Source organism: Antrostomus carolinensis, unplaced genomic scaffold (genome assembly GCF_000700745.2).
Source record: "Antrostomus carolinensis isolate BGI_N321 unplaced genomic scaffold, ASM70074v2 scaffold9860, whole genome shotgun sequence".
Classification (NCBI taxonomy): Eukaryota; Metazoa; Chordata; class Aves; order Caprimulgiformes; family Caprimulgidae; genus Antrostomus; species Antrostomus carolinensis.
Genome location: NW_010289144.1, coordinates 49,469 through 71,938, shown reverse-complemented (window position 1 = coordinate 71,938; position 22,470 = coordinate 49,469). Strand labels below are relative to the sequence as shown.

The window sequence follows — 22,470 nt, the reverse complement described above, 5'->3', positions numbered from 1 at the left end:
CGGAAGAAGGATGACTCTGTGAAACTGAAGGCATTTGTCAAAGACTGCGACTTGCTGTAAGACAAAAATACAACATGTTTTGTATGGTCATATCATCTACCAGCTTCCATCCACAGGGAACTTGTATAAATTAGAAGAAAAGGAAAAATGTCCATGAGATGTAGACAGTTTGCACAGGAATAAAACAGGCATTCAACAGAAGCGCTACAGACAGATGTAGCACACAGAGCTGCTGCACACAGCACGTTCCTTCTCCACTCTGATTTGAGAAGTAGGGTAATCTTTTCTTTAGAGAACATGCTGCTTTTTTTACAGATCTGAAATATCATATTCCAGTAACTTGGATGGTGTAAATTAGAACCTGAGGAAGGAGTGGGCCTGCCTGGTAAAGCCAAATCACCACCCAACACAGGACAATTAATAATTGTGTTCATTAAGGCTGCAAACAGTTACGCACAAAGAAAAATAAGGTATATTGGCAAGAGTTTGAAGAATGAATCCTAAAGCTGTAATGTGCTCTCTCTCTAGATCATATATATTGGACATTTGATCCTTAATGGAGGCTTAATGACACTTTATATATTTTTTTTAAAAAATCGCAAAATCAGATATAATTTTTCTTGTCCATAAGAAGTTAATCTAGCAGTGCTATTCTGGTTTTAGTGCTATCACATAACTACAGTATAAGTTTCTGTAAGCATGAATAAAATAACATACAAGAAGGAAAAATCTGAAGTTTAAAACTTTAACTCAGGACTTGGCAGTTAAAATAATATTTTAAAAGTAGGCTTGAATTTAAATAGAAAACATTAATGAGTTATCATCTTTTTACAAAGACATCCATGCATTAGTAAAACTAGTTAACCAGTTTCATTTGTATCTCAGTACAGGAACAGGATTTCAGTTCTGGCTATAGTAAAACTGAAACACTTTTCTTACTCAGATGGTTTTATACTCTTCATGGTTTGCAACTTCTCTACCTCTAAACTAATAATGTACAGCAAACAGCGCTACAGGCGCTTTAGGTTTTTCATAAATTATAGTTGTGTTAATGAGAATAGACTGATAAATGTTTGTTTGTACTCACTGAAAGAGGGAGGGTGGGAAGCAGCACTTGACTTGATTAGTAACACAATAAGTAGCCTAATTAAATATTTATTCACAGATTAATAACATGTACATACAGGTTAGGCAACAGCATGTGGGTGAATACAAAGCACACACATGCAGATAGATTAAGATAGAGTTAATCCTACAGGCAGGAGATCTTAGTGTGGACCTAAAACTGCTTCTGGAAAGTTAGAAAAACTATTATTATAGCTTGCATCTTAAAAACTTTAATTTCTCCTTTTAAATTTTATTTTAAATAGAGACTGTTCTCTTCTGTTTGAAGAAGAGAAAAAGGAGTATAGATTTAAAAAAGGAACTAAAGGAAAGGGAGAAAGTTGGGAAACAGTATGTGCTACAGTTCTGTGCCTGCTCTTAACTGTTCTTCTTAAATGTCAGAAGTTCACAAGTGAAGTTGCAAACTATAAACTAGCTTCCAACCTGCTTAAGAAAACTGACCTCCCTATTCTCTATGTATACTTAAATAATAGATTAATTGAGTTTTATGAATGTAAAACAGGATAAATAAATACAGTGCCCTAGGAAGGCAAGGAAAATATTGCCATCTTTGGATACTGTCACAGAACACACCTTTTCCACTGAATCCTGCTGAGGTAAGGACTCAGAATTGGTTCCCACTAGTAGTAGCATGGGAGTGGGTGGAAAAAGGGGATCTGTGTTACTTGGATAAAACAAAGACTACTCGTCGGTCTTTGTACTTAACAAAGTAAGGACAATGTGCCTGTGACTACTGTGTGTCAGGATCGCTATGGGGAAGCCCAGCAAATCACTGCTAATACCTTCCCTGTGCCCTCTGCTCACTGGGTGTCAGCTGTGAGAGGGGACACAGCTACAGATCCTTTCCCTGGTCTTTCCTGGTGCCCGCAGCTGGCTGGGCAGAGCACCAAAGCACGCTGTGCGCCGAGGGATCGTCTGGCACTCAGCTACCGGCAGGTTTCTGTGCGGGTGCTGCAGCCATCCCCAGAAAGGGCCCGTGTGGATTGCTGGGGCTGCACAGCACCAGCGCTCTATGACCATGAGCCACTGTGCCACCGTGAAGAAGCACGTTAGTTTGGCAGCCAATGCCCAGCATCTTCATTTGGAGTGTTCCTGAGACAGGCCTTTCAAAACTGGAATCTGTTGTCTGAGTGACTGCAAGGTTAGAAGTTTAAATAGATAAGACTTCCTCTTTTCTGTGCAGGCTTACAGCACACCCAGATCATGAGTCAGTGACATAAAAAGGAGAAAACAAATATGAGAAAGATGATGAGTTTTCAGACCTCGTTGGGGCAGGAATTGCACAACTAATAAATGAAATTATGTGTAGTGCTTAGGATGTAACTAATGATACTGTCTTACTAATCATGAACAGAGAATAAGCCTTTTGAAATGTTTAAACCTCATTTTAGATTTGGGAACATACATACATTTTTTCCTGAATATGAGACCAACTCCCAAACTACAGTTACGACAACAAAATCTGTGTTACGAGGAGAAAAGAAAATGGATAAAGCAAATCTTACTTAAGTTGTGGATGAGACTGAGGCTTCTGTTGTGGAGCAGGCTGTGGAGCAGGCTGTGGAGCTGGCTGCAGAGCAGGCGGTGGAGCTGGCTGTGGCTGAGGCTGCGGCTCTGCTTCCTTTGATAACCTGGTGCTGGAAGGACCTTGAGCCTGGGGACGTGGTTGCTGAGTTGTAGGTCCAGGTGGACGCTGTGGCTGGGAAGTTGAGGGCTTTGCTGACTGCCCAGGGGGGTACACGCGCTGTGGCTGCAATGGCTCCTGGCTTTGTGATTGCATTCCTTGGGGTTGCACTGGGCCCCCTAGGTTCAGTACAAGAAAAACTTCATAATGTTATAGTATCAAAGAATTCCTATTAGATTTCATATCCAACACTAAAATAATCCTCGAATGTGATTAACTCTACTTTTGAGGCAAAATTCTATCAACACGGACTGCAGTTTCATGCAGTCAATGCTACTTATCACAGCTGGTACATTAGTAACTTGCTCGGAGCCCCTATGAGTCATCCTTAAAATTACTAAGAAGTACCAAATGTATCCCAGCAGTAGCAGTACTGACTTCAAATCAAATCAGTGGAGTTACACACCCAGTATAATTTTGTCCCAGCTCAAGGAGAGGCTGTGAGATAACTGAATATACCAGTAATATCCATTTCAGCAATAGAGCTACTATTTTCTGTATAGTTATTGCAGTTTTGTTCCTCCAAAGTTTTACAGTTATTTTTGTAACATTCCTCTTAGATTTACTCTTATAGCAGTAAAACAAATTTATACTGAAATTTTCTGGCTAAGTTAAAGTCTTTTGATAACTTAACCTCTTAGTGAAATATGTCAAGAACATTACAAAAAACACAATAAAGTAATTACTAATTCTTTACCAAGGAGATGGTTCCACTGAGAAGGAAGTACACTGGCAAAATACTGTATCAAGTGTGAAACTACAACGGGTAGTAGAGATTTAGATTGTGAAATCCACGGCTGAAAAATGCTACATCATCATACAGGGGTTTTTTTTCCTGCTTTCTGACTGAAATAGTGCTGTGTCAGATATCAGTGGGCACGCTGCTTTTATCTCATACCAGATGTCTGAATGTGGTTTTTTGGGCTGATAGTTGTTATAACTGAATCTTTATTCTTGCATGTGACAAGGCACACAGGACAGGATGAAATTCTGAGCCATTTGTTTGTATACTATTTCAGTCAGGGGAAGAGCTTTGGTGAACAGTAAATATTACAGAAGACAACTGATCTAGATGTTACGAACATCTGGGAATTTTCAGTCTTATATAGATACTTAGTGCAAGTAAAAGACAATCTATTCAGGTCTCTAAAAGAAAACCTTCATCTCTGGAAGTACTGCTGCAATATGTTATTATTTTTTTTTAAATTGCTCTTCTAGTTAGCTTTCCACTTACTAGATAAGATTCCAGTGTATGTGTCTGAGAACAGCATGTACTAATGCTTCAGTAAGCTTTAATACAGTTGTAGCAGCGTGTTGTGGTGTAGAAAGATAAATAGCACGTACTGTATGTTAAGGAATGTGCCTTCATTGTTTATTAATTTGAACCACTTTTGTAGGAAATATTTGAAGGTGATAACATGGTCTTGCAACATCTTAATAAGGATTGCTTTCTTATTAAGTCTCCTTTCACTCAATATTGAAAAACAGAAAGGTTTCTTTCCCCCACTTGTACATACAGGCTTGAATGCCAGAAACTTTACACTGAAGACAGATATAACTTTCTTTTATTGCACATTAAGCTGTACAAGATATTTCACATAAAAGATATACTGCTGTCACACTTCCAGCATTTGCTCACTTTCTTGCAGCTGGGTTGTACAAAAGGCAACAATAATGAAAGAAACTTTTACCAAAAATAACTCAACAAAACTGAACATTAAGCCTACACTGTAAAACATCTGTTCCCTGTTACCCACAATATTGCACCTAAGCATGCTTACATGCAGAGAGACATTTTGGCTTGCTTCTTGTCTGTGGTATGTAGCAATAGCGTGTGCCCTCGTCAATCCTTTACAGTCAACAAGCTGAAGTCCTATCTGAAACACCCATCTCTTCCTTGCACACTCAGCTCTCAAATGTCATGTGAAAAGCACTTGTGAACGCTTGTACTACTACATGCAAAAAATACCAACTGCTTTAAATAACATCAACCATCAGATTCGTTTCTTCACCCCAGGGCAGTATGGTTTACTCACTTCTATGGTGTCTGGAGGTAAGGATTTGTGAACCTGATTCTAAGTGGAAATTTTCTTAATATAGAACAAAATAGCCAATGCCATCATCAGAATGATCACTGACCCAGACAAATGCTGATCACAAAAGCAAAATATTCATGTAATTTACTGATAGGTAGTAAACAGTAGCACTTACCACAAACATTTAAATAGCTAATAATGCATACCTTAATTCTCATCTTACCAGCCAGCTTGTACAAATAAAAGAAACACGAAGAATGATGATTCTCACTGATAATTTTTTCCAGTGTTTTTAGGGAAAACAGACGTAGAACATAAGGCTGTTTTCCCTTTAAACAAAATTGTTTGCACTAAACTAATGGCCACTACTCATCTTTGTACATATTCAAGATTAAAATTATAGTTCTGTGGCTCACTTGCAACTAAGCTTTATGGTATGCTAGCAGTGTGTGGCTTGTGATTCTAGGCTAGATTTCTCTCAACAGATTAACTCCTTGCCTGTGTATTTCTCGTAATATTACATTACAAATTGTTATTCAAAAATCACAAAGAATTTACCTACAGAAAATCTAGCAGTTGTCAGGCATCTCAAATCTTTTTGCATGTTTGATTCCAAGCAATTATTATAAACCCTATTTGTGTGGATAACGCTGGGACTCAATTTTCCTTCTAGCTATTTGGACATTTCTAGGTTTAAAACAGTAGACCTGAGTTGGTGAAGAAACCCGCTGACATTTTTGTCTTGCATTCTAATCAAAGAGCAAGATCCCCGGCTGGTTAAAGGTACATTGGTCTACCATCTCCTAACATCTCTGTATTTGAGAAAAAAAAAAATAAATGAGCTCTTACAGGAAGTTTAACAGTCCTTGAGGTACTTCTCACCAAATAACCTGGGATTTAACTCTTAGGTAAGTATAAGGTTTTTGACAGTATTTGCATTAGTTTCCCTTAAAAATCTCCATAGATTACTAATTCAGAATGACAACAAAAGGTACTACTTAATTGAAATAGGATACATTAAAATACTCACACTTTCACTGAAATATTGCACATAGGTGGCCCATTTACATAGCTTTGTAGCTAATAATTTAATGCAGAAGTACTAAAAATATGAATACCAGTATGTAAAATAGAAGATACTTTAACATTCCTTGGGAAGAACTGTATCTTATGGAGTCACTGAAATATTAGACTTCCACTTGTGTATAAGTCAAACTCAAATGTTAACAAACTTTATAAAATTATAAATAAAAAGCCTCACTAGCAAATTCTAATCTAGACTTTTAAAAATATATCTGGATCGCCTACCTATTAGTCATGCACACACACAAAAAAATAAAGGCTATGAGTATAGTGTGCACACACTCACAAAAGTATTTAGATTTGAACCTTGGTGCTGCTTTACTTAACGATATAGAAGACTCAAAAAATACTGTCTAACCATCCATAATGTACAGTTGCACTGGGCTCTAAAGAGGCACATTCTTTGTACACTGTTGACAACAGCCCTGAAATCACAAATTTTACAGAGAAAGGTAGGTAAGCATTACACGCACAGACATGAACAAGTAAACAACCAGACAGTATAGTTGACACTGCATAGAAAAAACACAGTCCAGGTCAGCACTGAAACAATGCAAAAATTGAACAAAACTGCTATGTTTGCTTTTACGATTCTGTGTTTGTTTCCTTTTTTTTTTTTTTTTTTTTTTTTTTTTTTTTTTTTACCCTCCTTTTTTTTTTTTTTTTTTTTTTTTTTTTTCATTTTTACTTTAACCCTCGCTTTTAGTCTCAATTATCTAAGTAGCCTGGACTTGTTTTGGTCCTACTGCAACGCCATTACAGTCGAGAATGTACTGTAAACAACCTTGAGGTGGTGGTCGCTGAGGTGGGATTTTGTTTGGCTCTGGCTCCTTTAGTGATCCACTCTGGAAAATACATTTGAAAACAGAAAAGAAAAAAAAAATTAGAGTAGCTTAGTTCCGATTTTCCACTAATTTGTCTTTATTTTCACTAGAAATCTCTTTATTGGTTGGGGCTGAACGTATAATTTTAATTTATTCCAGATAACATTTTCTAATTCAGTTGCTGTCTGACATGATATATGAATCCTGGACTAATCCACAGCTGAGTTCTTAAAAACCCCTGTTTTCCCTTTGCAGCATGTGATCATGATATAAGGAGTGCCTTCTCAAATCTTACCTCCATTTCTGTATGGTCTTTCTCCTTCAGTTCCTAGCACCCTGAACGACTTTTCTCATTGCTTCTGCTCTCTTTTTTTAGGATAGACTGAATAGAGAATAGATTTCAACAGATACCCTCTGTGTAATTCAAGAAATAATTTATTTTTAATTACAGTCACTGGTATCTGGAAGCACTAGCACAGGAGGATTTTTTTTGCTAGTGATGGTTTCACTTTGATTCGCTGACTGTAAATGGGAAGGGAGATGGACTACTCTAGGTTAGCTGTTTTGCTAAGCTAAATGAAAAGAAGGAAGCAAAAACCACAGACAAATAATAAAAATAATTGAAATTACTTCATGCTACTCCATCTGACATGTTATTAGAAACACATGTAATACTTAACTTTTCAAAACAGGAGATTTATTTGGCAGTATCCTTTTCAAATGTATACTTGTTGAGAGGAAAAGATGGGCCTGAACCAAAACCTTGGAGCAGAACACCCTTTGGGAACATTAGTATTTGAATCCAAACTTTGTCTTAGGTCCGTTTCTAATATTTTGAAAAGTGAAATATGTTAAATCATTGGACATAACTGCTTGGGTTGTTTTTACGGATCCAGAAATTAAACTGCCATCTGTCAAGAGGGAAAAATCCCAGAATGTATTAAACAGTAAATGTAAAATTAATTAAACATGCTTCTTGCAAAGCTTACTGTTTTTTTCTGATAGATTTGTATTTGATCTTAGAACTACAAAAATAAATCTTACTCCCAGTAATGTGAGTTCCTGCACAGCAATCTAGAAGTTACACTTTTTAAATGTTAGAAGACAACAGCACTCTATCGTATGCAGCTGTTAAACATTGCTTTGTCTGCTTCAGCTACATAAATAAAAGGTCAGAGGACAGGTCCAAAACTAATTATTCAGAGTTACCAACCTTCAGAGGACCAAATGAGGAATAAAAATGATATGTACAAAATGAATAAGGCAAAATCTGATCCTTATATCAACTGACCTAGTTACATAGTTCTCAGTAAGCAGCATTGCAAGGATGAGTAGAAAATAATTTCATAAGGAAAGACACGGCCACCAGAAAATTTTGAAGTGCTTTAGCGTGGGTTAAAGTCTCCTCTGTTTTGTTTCTCTCCTTCATCTAATTTTCTGAACCACATGTAAAAGTTGACATTCTATCCTAGGCATGTTTTGTGAAGCATTTGTGGTATCCACTCTGTATAATGCGTTGGAGCTCACTGAAACAATACCATTCACATCAGTAACTCCTTGGATACTGGAGAAATTAGCCCAGAGTGGCAACCTTGAAAAGCTGCCCTGGAGGAGCTAACTCCTTTCATATTCTAGTACCATTGTTCTGATGCACCTGGCATCCTCCTCTGTGTGCCTTCAGGGCATTTGGGTGCTCACTATTACCCAGAGCCTGTGTTTCCTTTGGCATTGCAGTGTGACACACGGAGTGTGCCCTTAAAGGGAAAGTGTAAGTTCTTGGGCTTACAGACCTCCAAGAGTTTCCTTCTGGGGGACCAAAAAGACCATATGACTTTTGTCAGAAAGCATGCATAATATTTTATAAAGAACATTACTATGATTACCATGTGGTAGAGTTCCTAACCTTACAAAGGGCCATGAACCAATCTGTCTGGTTCTCTGCAGTGGCAAAGGATGAGTAGGGGGGACATGAGTGTCACTATTTTTCTACTAAAACAAAAGTAAAAGATTATGTAGGTAAAACTCATCTTTTACTTAGAAACTGAAAACACAGGCTGGCAATTTAAATTCACATCTACTTTAATGTTAAAACAACATCTGCAGGGCCTGTCTCCTCCATGCCTTGAGGCTGAAGCAAATCTGCCATTTGCTCTTTGGAGGCCTTGGGTTTTATAGCACACACCACCCAGCTGACTTGACATGACAACATCGGTACTTACTCAATCTGCATATCTCTCCATCTCACGAAGAAATTATTTTATCCTAAATTAAGCTTTCAATAAACTTTATAGAAGCTTGCTAATCCTTACCTCAACTGTTCTGAAAGTTTAGAGCCTTTGTGTGCTCTCTGTTGAAGATGTATTTCCCTCTCGCTAGTCACTGACTGCAGCTGTCCTGGTTTTACCACCCACACATCCTTTTTTTCACCAGATATCACCTGGTGCTTCCAGGAACCTCACCCACACTCCAGGCCAATCACATGGGTATATTACTTTTGCTAATTAGCCAACCCACCCAGGCTGACCCAAAAAGACTAATTAGCATTACATTCCTAATTGAGAAATCTTACTCATGGTTTTTCAATGGTCTGTAGTAATCCAGTCCTTTTCAAGAGTCTTTCTTTCAGACAGTCAGAAACCTTGATACCTGATATTAAAGACAGGCTTTGAACCAGTCTTGTTTGCTGTCCTGAGCCAAGGCCTTTAATAAAATCCAGGCTCCTTCTAAAACACCAGTTGTTGGCAAATCAACTACAGACTTACTTCTCACCTCTCCAAGGTGGTGTGCCAGTGTAATTGTAAGAGCTGCTAACTCCTTGTAGGCAACACAAGCTCTCTGAACAGAGATGCCGGACTAGACCTGTCCTGCAGATGTATTCACTCCTCTTGGGTTTTGTTTTTTTTTCTTTTCTGCTTTGTTGCCCAGCCCTCCTACCACTTTCTTTTGGTACAAACATGTTTTCCTGCACTGCAGTTCTGATCTACAGACTTGCCTATTGCTTAGTTCAAACACTGCAGGAATCAAGGGTTAGAATGCCGCATATATCACGGAAAATGACCCTGAACAGATTCTTATTTGGATGCTCAGAGCTGAAGAGCAAAATTAGTAGCAGAGAAGCTAGAGACGACAGTGTTTAGTATGGTTTAGGATTACCTAAGTGAGGTGTGGTAACTCTTGTCACAAGGAACACTTTTGGTTTTCATTTTCTGGAACACAACGTTCTTATCACATCCAAATTCCCCAAAGAGAAGGGACTGCTGATGTTGATAGTAACATGATATAGAACTGCTTATCAAATCTCTCCTGTTCAAAGAGGATTTACTGTTGATATAACTATTCTAAAAAATACAACTTTGCTTGTGGAAACCTCTAAGCCACATGAATGCTGCAAGAATATTATAATGATTTCTCAACTCTGGGTATAACGATTGATGCTTTGGTTGCATAATGGTCTTTAAGAATATTGGCTACGTTAATTATAACCAGAGCAGAAAACCCACTACTTGTCTAGAAGACAGATGTCTCTAGATGTCTCTGAGGCACTTCCTTCCTTTCCACACTTACCTGAAACAGTCTGCTTAAAATTTTAGGGTTGGAACTGGAGGAAAGAACTGTTTCTTCTCCAAAGCATGTTGTATTAGAATTTGATCAGCGGTATTACTTCTTTTTCTACCATATATATTTATATAAACACAGACTGGATTCATATATATTTGAATTTTGAATAGTATGAAGAATGTTGAAATGGGTGGGAGCAAAAGCAGCAACTTGGCAGGGAAATAGCCCTTGGGCAAAAGAGATGCTAAACTAAGTCCCAGCAAAAATTGATTTTTATTTGGCTGAGTCTGAAGATTTTGTGAACTAGAGTTGGAGCATGTATAGTTGTTTTTGGGTTTCATTTGGTTTTCTTTGTAATGCAAGGATAGAAGCTTTCCATAGGTATTTCACTATTTGAAGGGAAAGCCATGTTTTTCAGGTCAAGAAGTAGAGGGTTCAATTGAGAACTGCCAAAATACAAGCCGACTTAGATCTCATAAAGGAACAAGAATAAATAGTAAAACAATTAAGTAACAGGGAAACAAAGAAAAAATGTGATTGCTAAGCAGAGATAATTTAGATAATTTCAGTAGGGTGTCAAGAGTAAATGAATGCTTGAAGTGTCATAGATTATGATAAATACAGGGACGAGGGCAAGATGGCAGGTGGGATAAAAGCTAAAAATGAGACAGAGGTAAAAATCTTCCTGGGCTCCTATGGGTCAGACCAAATAGTCTTCATCTCAGAAATCACAACCAGCTGACTCATGAAATAAATTCCATACCAGGTATCTCCAACAACTGGAAATGCACAATACACTGGAGAAGGGTAAGCACTAATACTACGAGACTTACACTGTGGGTAAGGAAGTAGATATCGAGGAGATAGGCAGTTACTGACGAAAAACTAATAGGAAAGATATAACTGGGATGTGGAACTCAAGCAGAATTTTCATTAATTAAGTTGGCATAAAAAAATAGGTATGTGCTACTAAAACTTTTAGATGATACAGAGCTGGAAAAATACAGGAGCAAAATATCCTAAAGAAAGAACAGAACTGACAAGTGGAGTTTAAGGAAAAAAAAATGGAAAAAATAAACTTAAATATAACATCTAAAATAATTTATTTATGGACTAATAACATGCATCAGTCAGAAATGCAGAGCTTACTAACTGAAACCTAGTGGGAAAGATTTGTGAAAAAAACAAAATCTTATCCCACATTCAGTGAAGTATTTCCAGCAGGTGTTAGCCACGATGCTGTGTATCATTCACATCACCCCTGCTCAAAGGTTTTGCTCTTTATTGTATTCTATATTCCCTGTGCACTGGGAGGGGCAGTGGAACAGGACTAGTTACAATTAGAATGGAGAGATGGGGTAAGGCACACCTTAAAAAGAAGCCCAGTGCAGAGGGGCAGCTAGAGGAGAGCTGGCTCCTGCATTTGCCAGTTTTTTGGAGTACCAGTGTTCTCTTGCCCTTCTCCACTGAGGAAATCTGTATGGAAAAGATACTCTCGGCAAAACTGATGCCAGCCTGGAGTTCCTTCATGTTGAAGTTGTGATAAAGAATTTAAAAATTTAAAGCAGCTTTTGTTGTTCAACCAACTTTCCAGACTACCTGTACAAAACCTTTTAAGATCTTCCTCTGCACAGAAGGGAAGGGAAATGACTGCTAAGAGCAGAAAACAAGCTGTACAGCGTAATTTTTACTTAGTATTTAGTAAATAGTATTTACAAAATGCACTGAAAAAGGTATTTTAAACATCAAAAAGTATTCTAATTTGGATTTTATAGAGTAAGTGTTTTCCATTGCTAGATAACTAATTACTTCCTAGAGACTCATCTCCTTGAATTTAAGACAGTCTTAAAAATGAGTACCCCAGCCTGGACTCGCTGCTGTTAAAAGGTACTCCAGCATCTTCCCTGAGATACTGCAACAGGTGACCTCCCACTCTCCAGTCCAGCCCTATTTTCTATTATTCTGATGAACAAAAATAATCCCACCCCACAAAGAGATGAGGTTTCAAGAGAAAAAGTAGGATATTGACTTAATTAGGGAAAAATAATTTCTTAAGTAGCAACGCTTGTTGAAGCTCGATGGTTCCCTTCCATAGCCAAGCAATAACTCCTATGGACCAGGATGCAGTCTTTTATTGCAGCTCTTGCTTAAAGAAGACAGATTTGAACTTCTGTTTTTGAAAAGAGAAGATTAAAAGTATGCAGTTGCACAGCAGCTTTCAGGCAGTTCCTTCCAGTGAAAAAATTGCTCCCCCTAGACAAGGAAGGAATGTGAGCTATGGGATAGCAGAGAGCTCCCCCTGTGTGCTGCAGCAGCTGAGAGTAAAACGTGTGTGCAGGCATGTTTGGACCAGAGAAAGCTGAGAGATGGGTGGACAGGCAAGTGAAAGTGGTACAACGTACCTAAAAGCCTGCCCAGTTACTGGAAAGCTAAACTTCCTCACACTTTTCTCAGTGTATATAGATACTTCCATACACACAGAGGATAAGGTGCCCCTTGGGGCGCAATAGTGCCAAAATATAGTCCCACGCTGTTGTTGTAAGGAAGGTTTTGACCCTTGAACCCAGGGACTGGGTTCTGCTCCACCAGTCTTAAAAAACAAAAAAAAAGGTTAAAAAATAAAAGGTAGATTTTATTTTTTAAACATGGGCTGGCAAATGATCCTTGTATGAATTGGAAGAGATTAAGATCTGCAGAACTTCATCCTGAGCCATAAAGATCCATCATTACTGGATCCATTCAGAACTGAAGTTTATGCTTTGAAACAAGAGAGTCTGGAAAAAGATGATGGAGCTAACTCAATTCCAGTCTAACAACCCACATTTTAACTTAACAGTATTGTATCAGTGCTCCAGAACAGTGGAGTGGGAGGAGGCACGGAAAAGAGGTACCACACTGAGCAAAACACTCTCCCCCAAATAACAGCAAAGTTCAGAACTGTAGTATGTGAACAGAGCACAAGACCTCTCTGTCAATGGTTGCATGAGCTTCTCTTCTTGCTTCTCCTGGTGCAGCAAAGAACACAGCCACACAGAGGAGGCTGCTCTGAACTCTGACAAGCTTCCTGGGTCCCTCCTAGGAGCTGAGAGATACTGGAGAACCATACACAAGCAACTGACAAGCTTGCTCTACTGGCCACTGCCAGATGGAGGATCCACCACTAGATCAGTGTCTGAAGTCGTGGTGAGGGAGGGAGCTTGGTTCTTTTTTCTGTGGACACATCGAGTATTTGAAATGAGCTGCTCTGGTTTGGATTTTTCTGTAATTTCTCTTGGTGCTTATCCCTGTTTAAAAATTTTAACACGTATTCAGCACATAGTCCTTATTCAAAATAAACTGTGGCAATAACTGCTGGGGAGAGGGACAGAATCCTTGCAAGTTAAACATGGAGTAAAGCCAAATAGCTTTGCTTAACAGGTTATGATTTAAAGGTCAGAGAAATCAAATAAAAAAGTCAAGTGGAGACAGAGAATGATAACAAAAAAAAAAAAGAGGGGAAACACCCACCACAGTGGGGAAAGAAAAGGAGACTACGGAAAAGCCTCCAAAGCAAAGATATTTCTATTAGATTCAGCTTAAATAAACAAAATCAGAGAGTAAAAAATAGATGAAAAATGAGATAAAATTAAAAACCAAAAGGATGTTATATTATGGTAATTATAGCACTAAGACAAACCAGAGAGATCTGACTTTGACTCCCATTTCTATTTGTGTGTATGGCAGCTATTGCCTGTTCTGTAATGACAGGATTAGTTTTCCTTGTTTTAATTTTGAAAAAGCTGGGTTTTATTCTATAATGAAGTGAGGACATTTTTTGAAGTCTCCCAAAAATGCCTGTGGAACAAGAAAGCTCTTTCAAACAAAAGTCTACTCAGTACTTACAAAGGCTACCCTAGAGTGGTGGGCTCATGATTGCTTCAACATTAAATGTTTTCTTTGTTCTTGCAGGTAGGCACTGTGGAGTTTCAGAATTCTTAAAGACAGTGTCTGCTTCTGCCAATACAATACAACTGGCAGATGGTGAGATGATCAGAAGATCATCTGGTAGAAAATAACAAAAATTTAACAAAAGCATAATTTTACTGTGTGAATGAAGACAAAAGAGAACAGTATTGTTATTATGTTTAAAATAAATGAGGAAAAGTACCTATCAGCTAGTAATACTTGGTTATGTTTTCAGTTTTAGCTAGCATTTTGTTGACTTCTGTATTATAAAATTAGCAGCACTAAGGCTATAACACTATATCCTGCAGACAACTGAAGTCATACTCATCACCCTGGTCTTGAAGCTTGACTCTCTCAGGTTGTCTCTTCTCAGGAGTGCTTTTGTGAGCAACTCTTGCTCTTACTCAGCTTTGCTTGGCTTGTCTGCAGGGATTGTTTAATTTTTCCAGGTACACTGCTGGTGATAAGCATTCAATACAGAGTATTCAGAAATAAAAAACCATATCAGGACACATCCTGAAAGGTTTTATTTAATTTGGACAAATTTCTGTTGATGTCAGCAGAAATTTTAACCAAATAATCCTAAACCTTTAATATATGCCTTTAGTATATTCTCTCTTACAATCTAAATGTCATCAGACCCCTTCAAAAAGGGCATTGTAAAGGCACACTTGTTTAGCTGTTGGCACATTATTTTAACACAAGCTAAGAAAGACAAGCACTTATTAGTGTTTTGATTTAATCATCCTCACTTAATGGATACATTCACAGCTAACCACCAAAACCGTTTATGTAGACATTTATCATTAGCAAATATCCAGCAAGCTATTTACCTGTTACTTCTGTTCATGAGTAGAATAAATAAGCAATAGAATTGAGCAATACATACGTACCTCCCTTAGTAACTACTCCATCTACTGGTACACAATCTTAATAAGTATTTTAAAATACCTTATCTTAACTTTCATGATCAATTAGTAAGTAAAATCTCTGCTCAACATTTGTAAGTTGCATCCCACTGTTTTTTAATTACTGTCACTATTAAAAGTCTGAGGATTTATTTTCCTGCATGAACTTTGTTTTTAATATATCACAATACCTGAACGTCAAGTTCAAATGCTTAAAATAAATCAAGCTTTGTGTAGTGAAATAGTGACTGTTTAAAATATACAGACATCCTTCATGCAGCAGTTACAGTCTGAGTCTCTGCTGCGACCTCTGTCACTTACATGAAGGACACAGTATCTGCCCTGAATAGGTGTCCTAGTAGAAGATGGACAAACCAATCTCGGTGTAGTAAAACACATGCTATCATTTTATACTTGTGATAAATAAACTTGCCTCTTATAAATTCAGCTGGACCAAAGTCTGCCTCAAATGTGGTCTTTTACCAGGATGTGGTGAGCTCACAGTCCATACATGTTTATTTTCTTCTGCTTTTCTTAATTCCATACATTTATATTAGGATCTAAAAGGGTAACAGCTGTTTTTCTTATATTTTCACAAAGATAAATTAACTAAAAGGTTAAAAACCCCCTTTGGTTAAAATAAACCTCTCCTTTTACAAATATACACAGCTAATTAAGTGGAGAGATATATATATATATATACGCACACTTGTATATACGTACACATTAAGGCAGGACATTAAATATATTCCGTATTAAAATAATGAACATAAATGGAAGAAATACTTTAAATAATAAATACTTCAAATAGCATTATGAGCAATTTTCGAATAGGGAGCATTTTGTATTTGTAAAGCTGACTCCGGAACTCCGGTGTCCCGCCGGGGAAGGGGCAGGAGATGGCGCTGCGATCCAGGGCACCAGCCTGACTGCAGCGGGAGGGACCGAACCCTCCGAGCTTCAAACAGGACTTGGAACAATCCATGTAGGAATGGCTTTGACTCACATTCTCTCTGAAAGGCACTGTGTGTCGCGTTCTGCCATCTATACACGTCCCAGCAGTGTTCTTCATTGTTCCTCAGGAGTCTGGATGATAATATCTTAGATTCTCTGCCAATATTTTTAGGAAAGCATCTTGCTGCTGCCTGACTCATTTTCCTTGAAGTCACAATGATAACCCAGTAATTAATAATTTAATAGGAAAAGTCATTTGCTTACTAGGGACTATGATTTAGAAGAACTTCTTGGCAGATGGACAGTGCAAGTGGTAAAGAATAACTACTTACATTTTGTTTGTAGTCAGGGATGGCTCTCAAATACACACAGACTTTCTGAGGTAAACACTGAACAGACAAAACTGTATTGATTGCTAATGTAGACTACAGAAGATGCTCCATTAATATCTACGCAGATATACTACTTGTTTATTGACAAGCTATATTGCTCTGTTTATATACAGTAACCTGATATGAGTTCAGAAAGGTAATTAATTAAAGAGCCGTATCAGAAAATCCTGGCCAGACTTTTTCCAGGGCTCTGTGCTCCCTTGCCTCGAGCAGAGAGAGTCGGGCTAACCTCCTGAGTATATTTAGGGTCTGGGCTTCCATCAGATGTTATTCCACAAATCTGGGTACATCAGCTTTATGGTCAGATGATGCTGTAGCTGCCATTTATCCCCTATTTAAATGTCTTCCTCAGAGAAAGAAATACAGCACGTATCATTTTAGGGACCATTAGATCATTTAGCAACCTTCTTAAGGCAAGCTGCTCTGAAATGACTCCTGCTGTCTGTTAGTAGAGATCTAATTACACCTGGGAGTGATTTGTTTTGCACCAGTTCAGTTCTCAGATATTAACACTGAAACTCTGTATTTACCCTCATTCAGGCAGAATGATTTAATGTAGTCTTTTAATTTGTTTATTTGCTAGGCAGTCCTTCCTTCCAGACATAAGGAAGAAAAATATGCTCCTGCAACTAAGTGCCAAAGGACTGTGACAGAAAGAAAATTCGTGGTGGTGATGTTAATTGGTGCTATGAATGTGGCCTGGCTAATGCAAGGAGATTGAGCTTTAGGGGTCTGAAGGATGATGCAAACCTACAAGTGACAGTTGTACTTCAGGTGAACTCCTCTGAGACTGTGCAAAGCAGAAAGTCATGTAGAGATAAGGTCTGCACCTCAAACGTAGCGCAGAGAAATTGACTGCTCCTAACCAGCAGATTAATACTGAATTCTAGATTTCCATATAACTCCAGGATGGGATCCTTCCCAAAGAAGGGCATTATTCCCTTCAGTTAAGATCAAATCAAGGAACTGTATTGTCTGGCCATCGTAAAAGCTTCAGTGATTTGGAACAAATTGCTGCTCATCATAAGTACTTTGCTTTAAAAAAAAGGCAAATACAACAGATGGAATGTAACAGAACAGTGACTACTGTGATGGAAGCCCAAGAACAGGCAATTGGGTAATGGTTTGCTTTTCTCTCTGGAGGTAATACTTTTTGTTATGCACACTATATTCACATCTGGTTCAATTTTCTCTCTGAACATAGAAAAATAAAACTGGAGAAAACTGCTCAGCTCTAGTCAAAACATATAAGGGGTCATGAAATTAAGAATGAGTAAGATAGAGGGAAAAATAGAAATAAATTATACCAGATCCCTAAATAGCTGAAGATAGCTGAGTATGGGCTCCTTGATCCCAGTCTCTACTGACCTTAATGTAATTGCACTGAACTTCCCGGTGGGTGAAGAGTAAAGAAGGTATTAAAAATTTTCAGAAGAGTGTTAAGAAATGAAACATGTCAGGTTCTGCTATTCTAGTCTCAAAATAATTAGAGTACTGTCCTCTTTACTTCTGCATTGTTTATTGCTTTATTATTGGTGTGCTACTCCTTTCTGTTAAATCAAACAGAACCAGGACACAGCTGGGAACGCTGCACTGTGATATTATGTCATTACAGATATTGTATCTCTGGTGCACAAATTTCTTCCTCCCATTAAGGATAATAAATTCCTTGTTCTTTTGCAGATAATGTAACATGGTCTCAACAGAGCTGGACTGAAATAACGTTTCCCTAATATGATTTTCCTTAGCTTCAATTGCTAACATGACCATAATAATTTGCATTTTACGCTAATACTCATGCACAACGTAACATTCTATGCAGAGTTTAGTTACTCACAATTCACATCATGACTCGATATGCAGGTTTGCACAGATATTTTACTATGATTGGCTTATATACAAATGCTGCTAGAGAAACAAGCATCAACCAGACTGCACTGAGCCAATCTGGGCAGCAGAAGTTCCAGCAGTGATTTTTCCTATCAACAGATGGAGACAGAGATAAGTGATTCCACTGGCTAGAACACTGCACTGGGTAAATTAACCTACTGGTTTGATTTTTAGGAGTGATTTGAAAAAGGCGTCTCAAGAGATCTGTCAAAAGTATTCAAAGAGGTTTCAAAAGGTGAAAATTTAGATTTCCATAATTTTATTGCCTGCAAGTAAAGCAGGCTTGTCTCATGGAATTATAATCATATTCCTAGATAAATTTCTATTATATATTTTGATGGTTATGAGTAAAACAAGCTGTCATGTTTTTAAATTAAATAAAAACAACTGAATTTTTGGAAAGAGTTTTTTGACCGTATAAAGTGATAGCAGATAGAACTCTGAGTGCAGGGACTCTTGCTTTTCTTTGTAGTGGGAAGACTTGTAAAGTAGCTGGTAACAGCAAAACTGGCAAGCTCTGAATCCTGTAACCAACAAGACTTTCTATCTCAATACAGTTCAATCGTGCTGTTTGCAGGTCTGCAGCAAACCACAGCCTGTGCACCATCAGAACTCGTTACAGAGCCTGTGCGAGTGTTTATAGATAAATAAATAAATATGTAATATACAAAATATATATTAAAAATTTCTCAATATATCTGATACCTCAGATTATAGATTTAATGTGTTTAAGAATCACCAGATCTGCACCTCTGAGGTTTCAACCCAAGCAAGCCAGTTGTTTGAGGTCTCTGCCTTTGGAATTTGCTCCTTCTGGCAGTGTGACAGAGAGCACTTTGTTGGCCATCAGAACATCTTGCAAGGCCAATAATGTCCATCAAGATTTGGCTGCAGAGCTCTAAACAAAGACTTATTTTCCTAATCATTGATTTGTTTTCTGACGGATAGGTAGTTGGAATAGCACTGACCACTGCAGGCGTTTATAAATCGAAGCATTCCTCCATGTACCATGCACCCAGCGCCACACTAGTGGGTAGATTATAAATAATTTTTAAACCCTCACCCAGATAATAAGAGAATTCAAAACACAGCACATCTATAGCTGTACTATTGACTGTAAACTGTTCATTTAAAAGCAGAAGTAGCAAAACACACAAATTACTCTGATATTTATATTAGTTTGGTTTCTCAGACCACACATACATATGCAGATAGTTGATTTGGGATAAATTACTGGCTTTGCATTTTACGTGACCTGCAGAAATATGCAGTATCCCTCTGCCCCGCAAATGCATGGACTGTATTTCTCAAGATTAGGAAATAATTTCTCAGATTAGAAAAGGAGAAGACTGTTCAAAGACGAAAGGACAGCTTGTTTTAACAGATGGATTTTATCCTTAGCAAAACAACCTAGCTAAGAATTAACTACACTGGAGGAGATAGCTGTTTTAAATACTATAGATCTGTTTCATGATCTTCCCTTAAAGCTGGGAAGATAAATGCATATTTGCAAATAGTATCTTCTGTAGAAATTCAGATCCCCTTTGTTTGTCCTAAACTGGTGGATAATATGACAAGGCAAAGTTTAAGGAAGCAGAGTCTGATTAACTGAGAGGAAAACTAACAAATATTGCAAATATTCTGAAGGGCCATCTCTGATTTTGGTCAACTGCATTCCATAATTTAAGGACAGGATAAGGAAAAGAAGATTAATGTTGGATAACATCCTGTTGCCATTAGCAAAGGCTGAATTCTTCAGTAACCTAAACCAAGTAGAAATCTACTAGACGTTCAGCAACTAGCCAGCAAATATTATCTTTGGATTCATCTAAAGCTTTTTTGTTTAAGAGGAAAAAACCCTTTTCATGGACATGATGAGTGACAGCAATGACAGGAATTTAGGAACTTTCTTAACATGTTCCTTATGTCCTGTTTTCATTCTGGACATCCACAGGCAGTTTTCTTTGGAAATGAGTAAAAACTTTATTTACATGTAACAGGTAACAAGTTTCTTTGAAGGATACCAGTAACCATAAACATTTCTCCTCCCTTGTCTTCTTTAAAATTCAGGGAAGCACGCCTACCAAAGACCTGACATTTTCTTCCCCAAAATCTGAAATATCAAATGCTCTAAATGACTGTGAATCAATTAATGTTACAATAATGTCTATTACTGTTTTAAATTTTGATTTATCTTGACTTGTATGTTCTGGGCAACTCTAAATTTGACTCTTTACTTCATTTTAATAAATGGCTAATTAACTAGTCCTAAAAGAAACTGTATTTTGGCATAAGGCGATTTTTTTCCCCCCCTCCCCTTGTCTTTCTTTTTCAGTGCCCTTTACAATGGACTTGAGTCATGTTGGTGGAAACTTCTCCATTGTATGTGGTTCCGTGGTTGAAACAATTTTGTGCTTAGTTTCAAGTGGCTGCAATATAAATAGAAGCCACACCATTTTTTTATGTGGGATGATGTATTTTTATAACTTAAAGCATGATGATATATTTGAAGAACAAGTTAGTCATTCTGCCTCAAGAACTAGTCTGTCTGAGGTATGCCACAAAATTGTTTTCAAATTGTTTACCTGGTGTGGAGCCTACTGGGAGTAAAAATAGATTCTTGATTTAGGCTTGGTAATTCCTGTATTACAGTTTGGCTTATTCTGTTGCTTAACTGATTACCACGGAACTGTGCTGGTACAGAGCAGCAATACAGTCCTTAATAGTTTATTGTCAGAATGTATTCTCATGATTTATTCTTTCAGCATATTAGAAGAAGTTCATGAAAGTTGTAGCTGATAGTGCAGCTCTTGATCAGACCTGCTGCTTGGCTATGAAGACATAAAAGATGCTATTTAGCATTTACAGAACACTTTTCAAAGAATGATAGAATGGTTTAGGTTAGAACAGACCTTTCAAAGACCATCTAGGCTGACCCCTCCTGCCACGGGCAGGGACATCTTTCACTAGATCAGGTTGCTCAAAGCCCTGTCCGACATGACCTTGAACATTTCCAATGATGGGGCATCCACAACTTCCTTGGACACCCTGTTCTAGTGTCTCACCACCCTCATCATAAAGAATTTCTATCTTATATCCAGTCTACCCTCTTTCAGTTTAAAACCATTACGCCTTGTCCTGTCACTACAGGCCTTGGTAAAAAGTTTTGATCTTTCCTACAAGGCATCCCTTCCCTCCAGCCTACTGACTGCACCACTCAGCTTGGTGTCATCTGCAAAGCTCCTCAGGGAACACTTGATCCCACTATCCATGCCACTGATGAAGATACTAAATAGTATTGGATTCTGTACAGACCTTTGAGAGACACCATTTGTTACTGGGTTCCATTTGGACATTGAGCTGTTGACTGTAACTCTGGACATGGCTATCCGGCCAATTCCTTATCCATCTGACAGTCAGCTCATCAAATCCGTATTTCTCCAATTTAGAGGCAAAACTGTTATGTTCTTAGAGCCTTTTACAAAAATACCACACTCTCAGTAGCTATTTAAAGGATCAATAAAATAAACTTCACATTTTGTAAGCACGGAGATGGAAACACAAAGATGATTTCCAAAGTCTGAAAGCCAGCTGGTAGCAAGGCCAGGGGCAGAATTCTGCATCCCCACACTGAAACTATCGGGCCATGTGAGATAAAATAAGTGAAACATCCATTTGCAACCTTTGACACAAGTTTTCTAGTATGCTAAACATATTTCTGGAGTTTCCCAGATTTGAAAGGTATTTTTGTGAGTTACAGCACATAAAGAAAAATATTATAATGTAATTAATTTCTCACAAGAACAAGAACTACTGTCTTAGTATTGTTCCTGACATCCTCGGGGCAAAGACTATCTATTGACAGTGCTTCTTCTTTATTTCCATGATATTTTATACAGATGTAACTGAAATAAAACAATACAAAGCCTGGTAATTCACTGAATCCACAGTTACTAGTTTACTGGCAGAACCACACCAACACTTGGCCTACTCGATTATATCTGGAGATAAGTTAATTTAAATATGACAAACCTATAAAACATGTCGATAAGTTCTTGAATTCTTGTAGTT

General features: G+C 37.8%; 1 protein-coding gene across 1 annotated transcript in view; it reads right to left on the bottom strand.

The window, feature by feature from the left end:
- LOC104525938 (synapsin-2) overlaps nucleotides 1-22,470 on the bottom strand; it is a 45,866-nt gene that overhangs the window by 37 nt on the left and 23,359 nt on the right. The window contains exons 6-8 of the mRNA XM_029085269.1: nucleotides 6,713-6,773; nucleotides 2,631-2,928; nucleotides 1-54 (exon numbers count right to left, since the gene is read on the bottom strand). The exon at nucleotides 1-54 is cut by the window's left edge and continues 37 nt beyond it. Of these exons, the coding sequence (XP_028941102.1) occupies nucleotides 1-54; nucleotides 2,631-2,928; nucleotides 6,713-6,773 (413 nt within the window). The remainder of the gene's footprint in view (nucleotides 55-2,630; nucleotides 2,929-6,712; nucleotides 6,774-22,470) is intronic.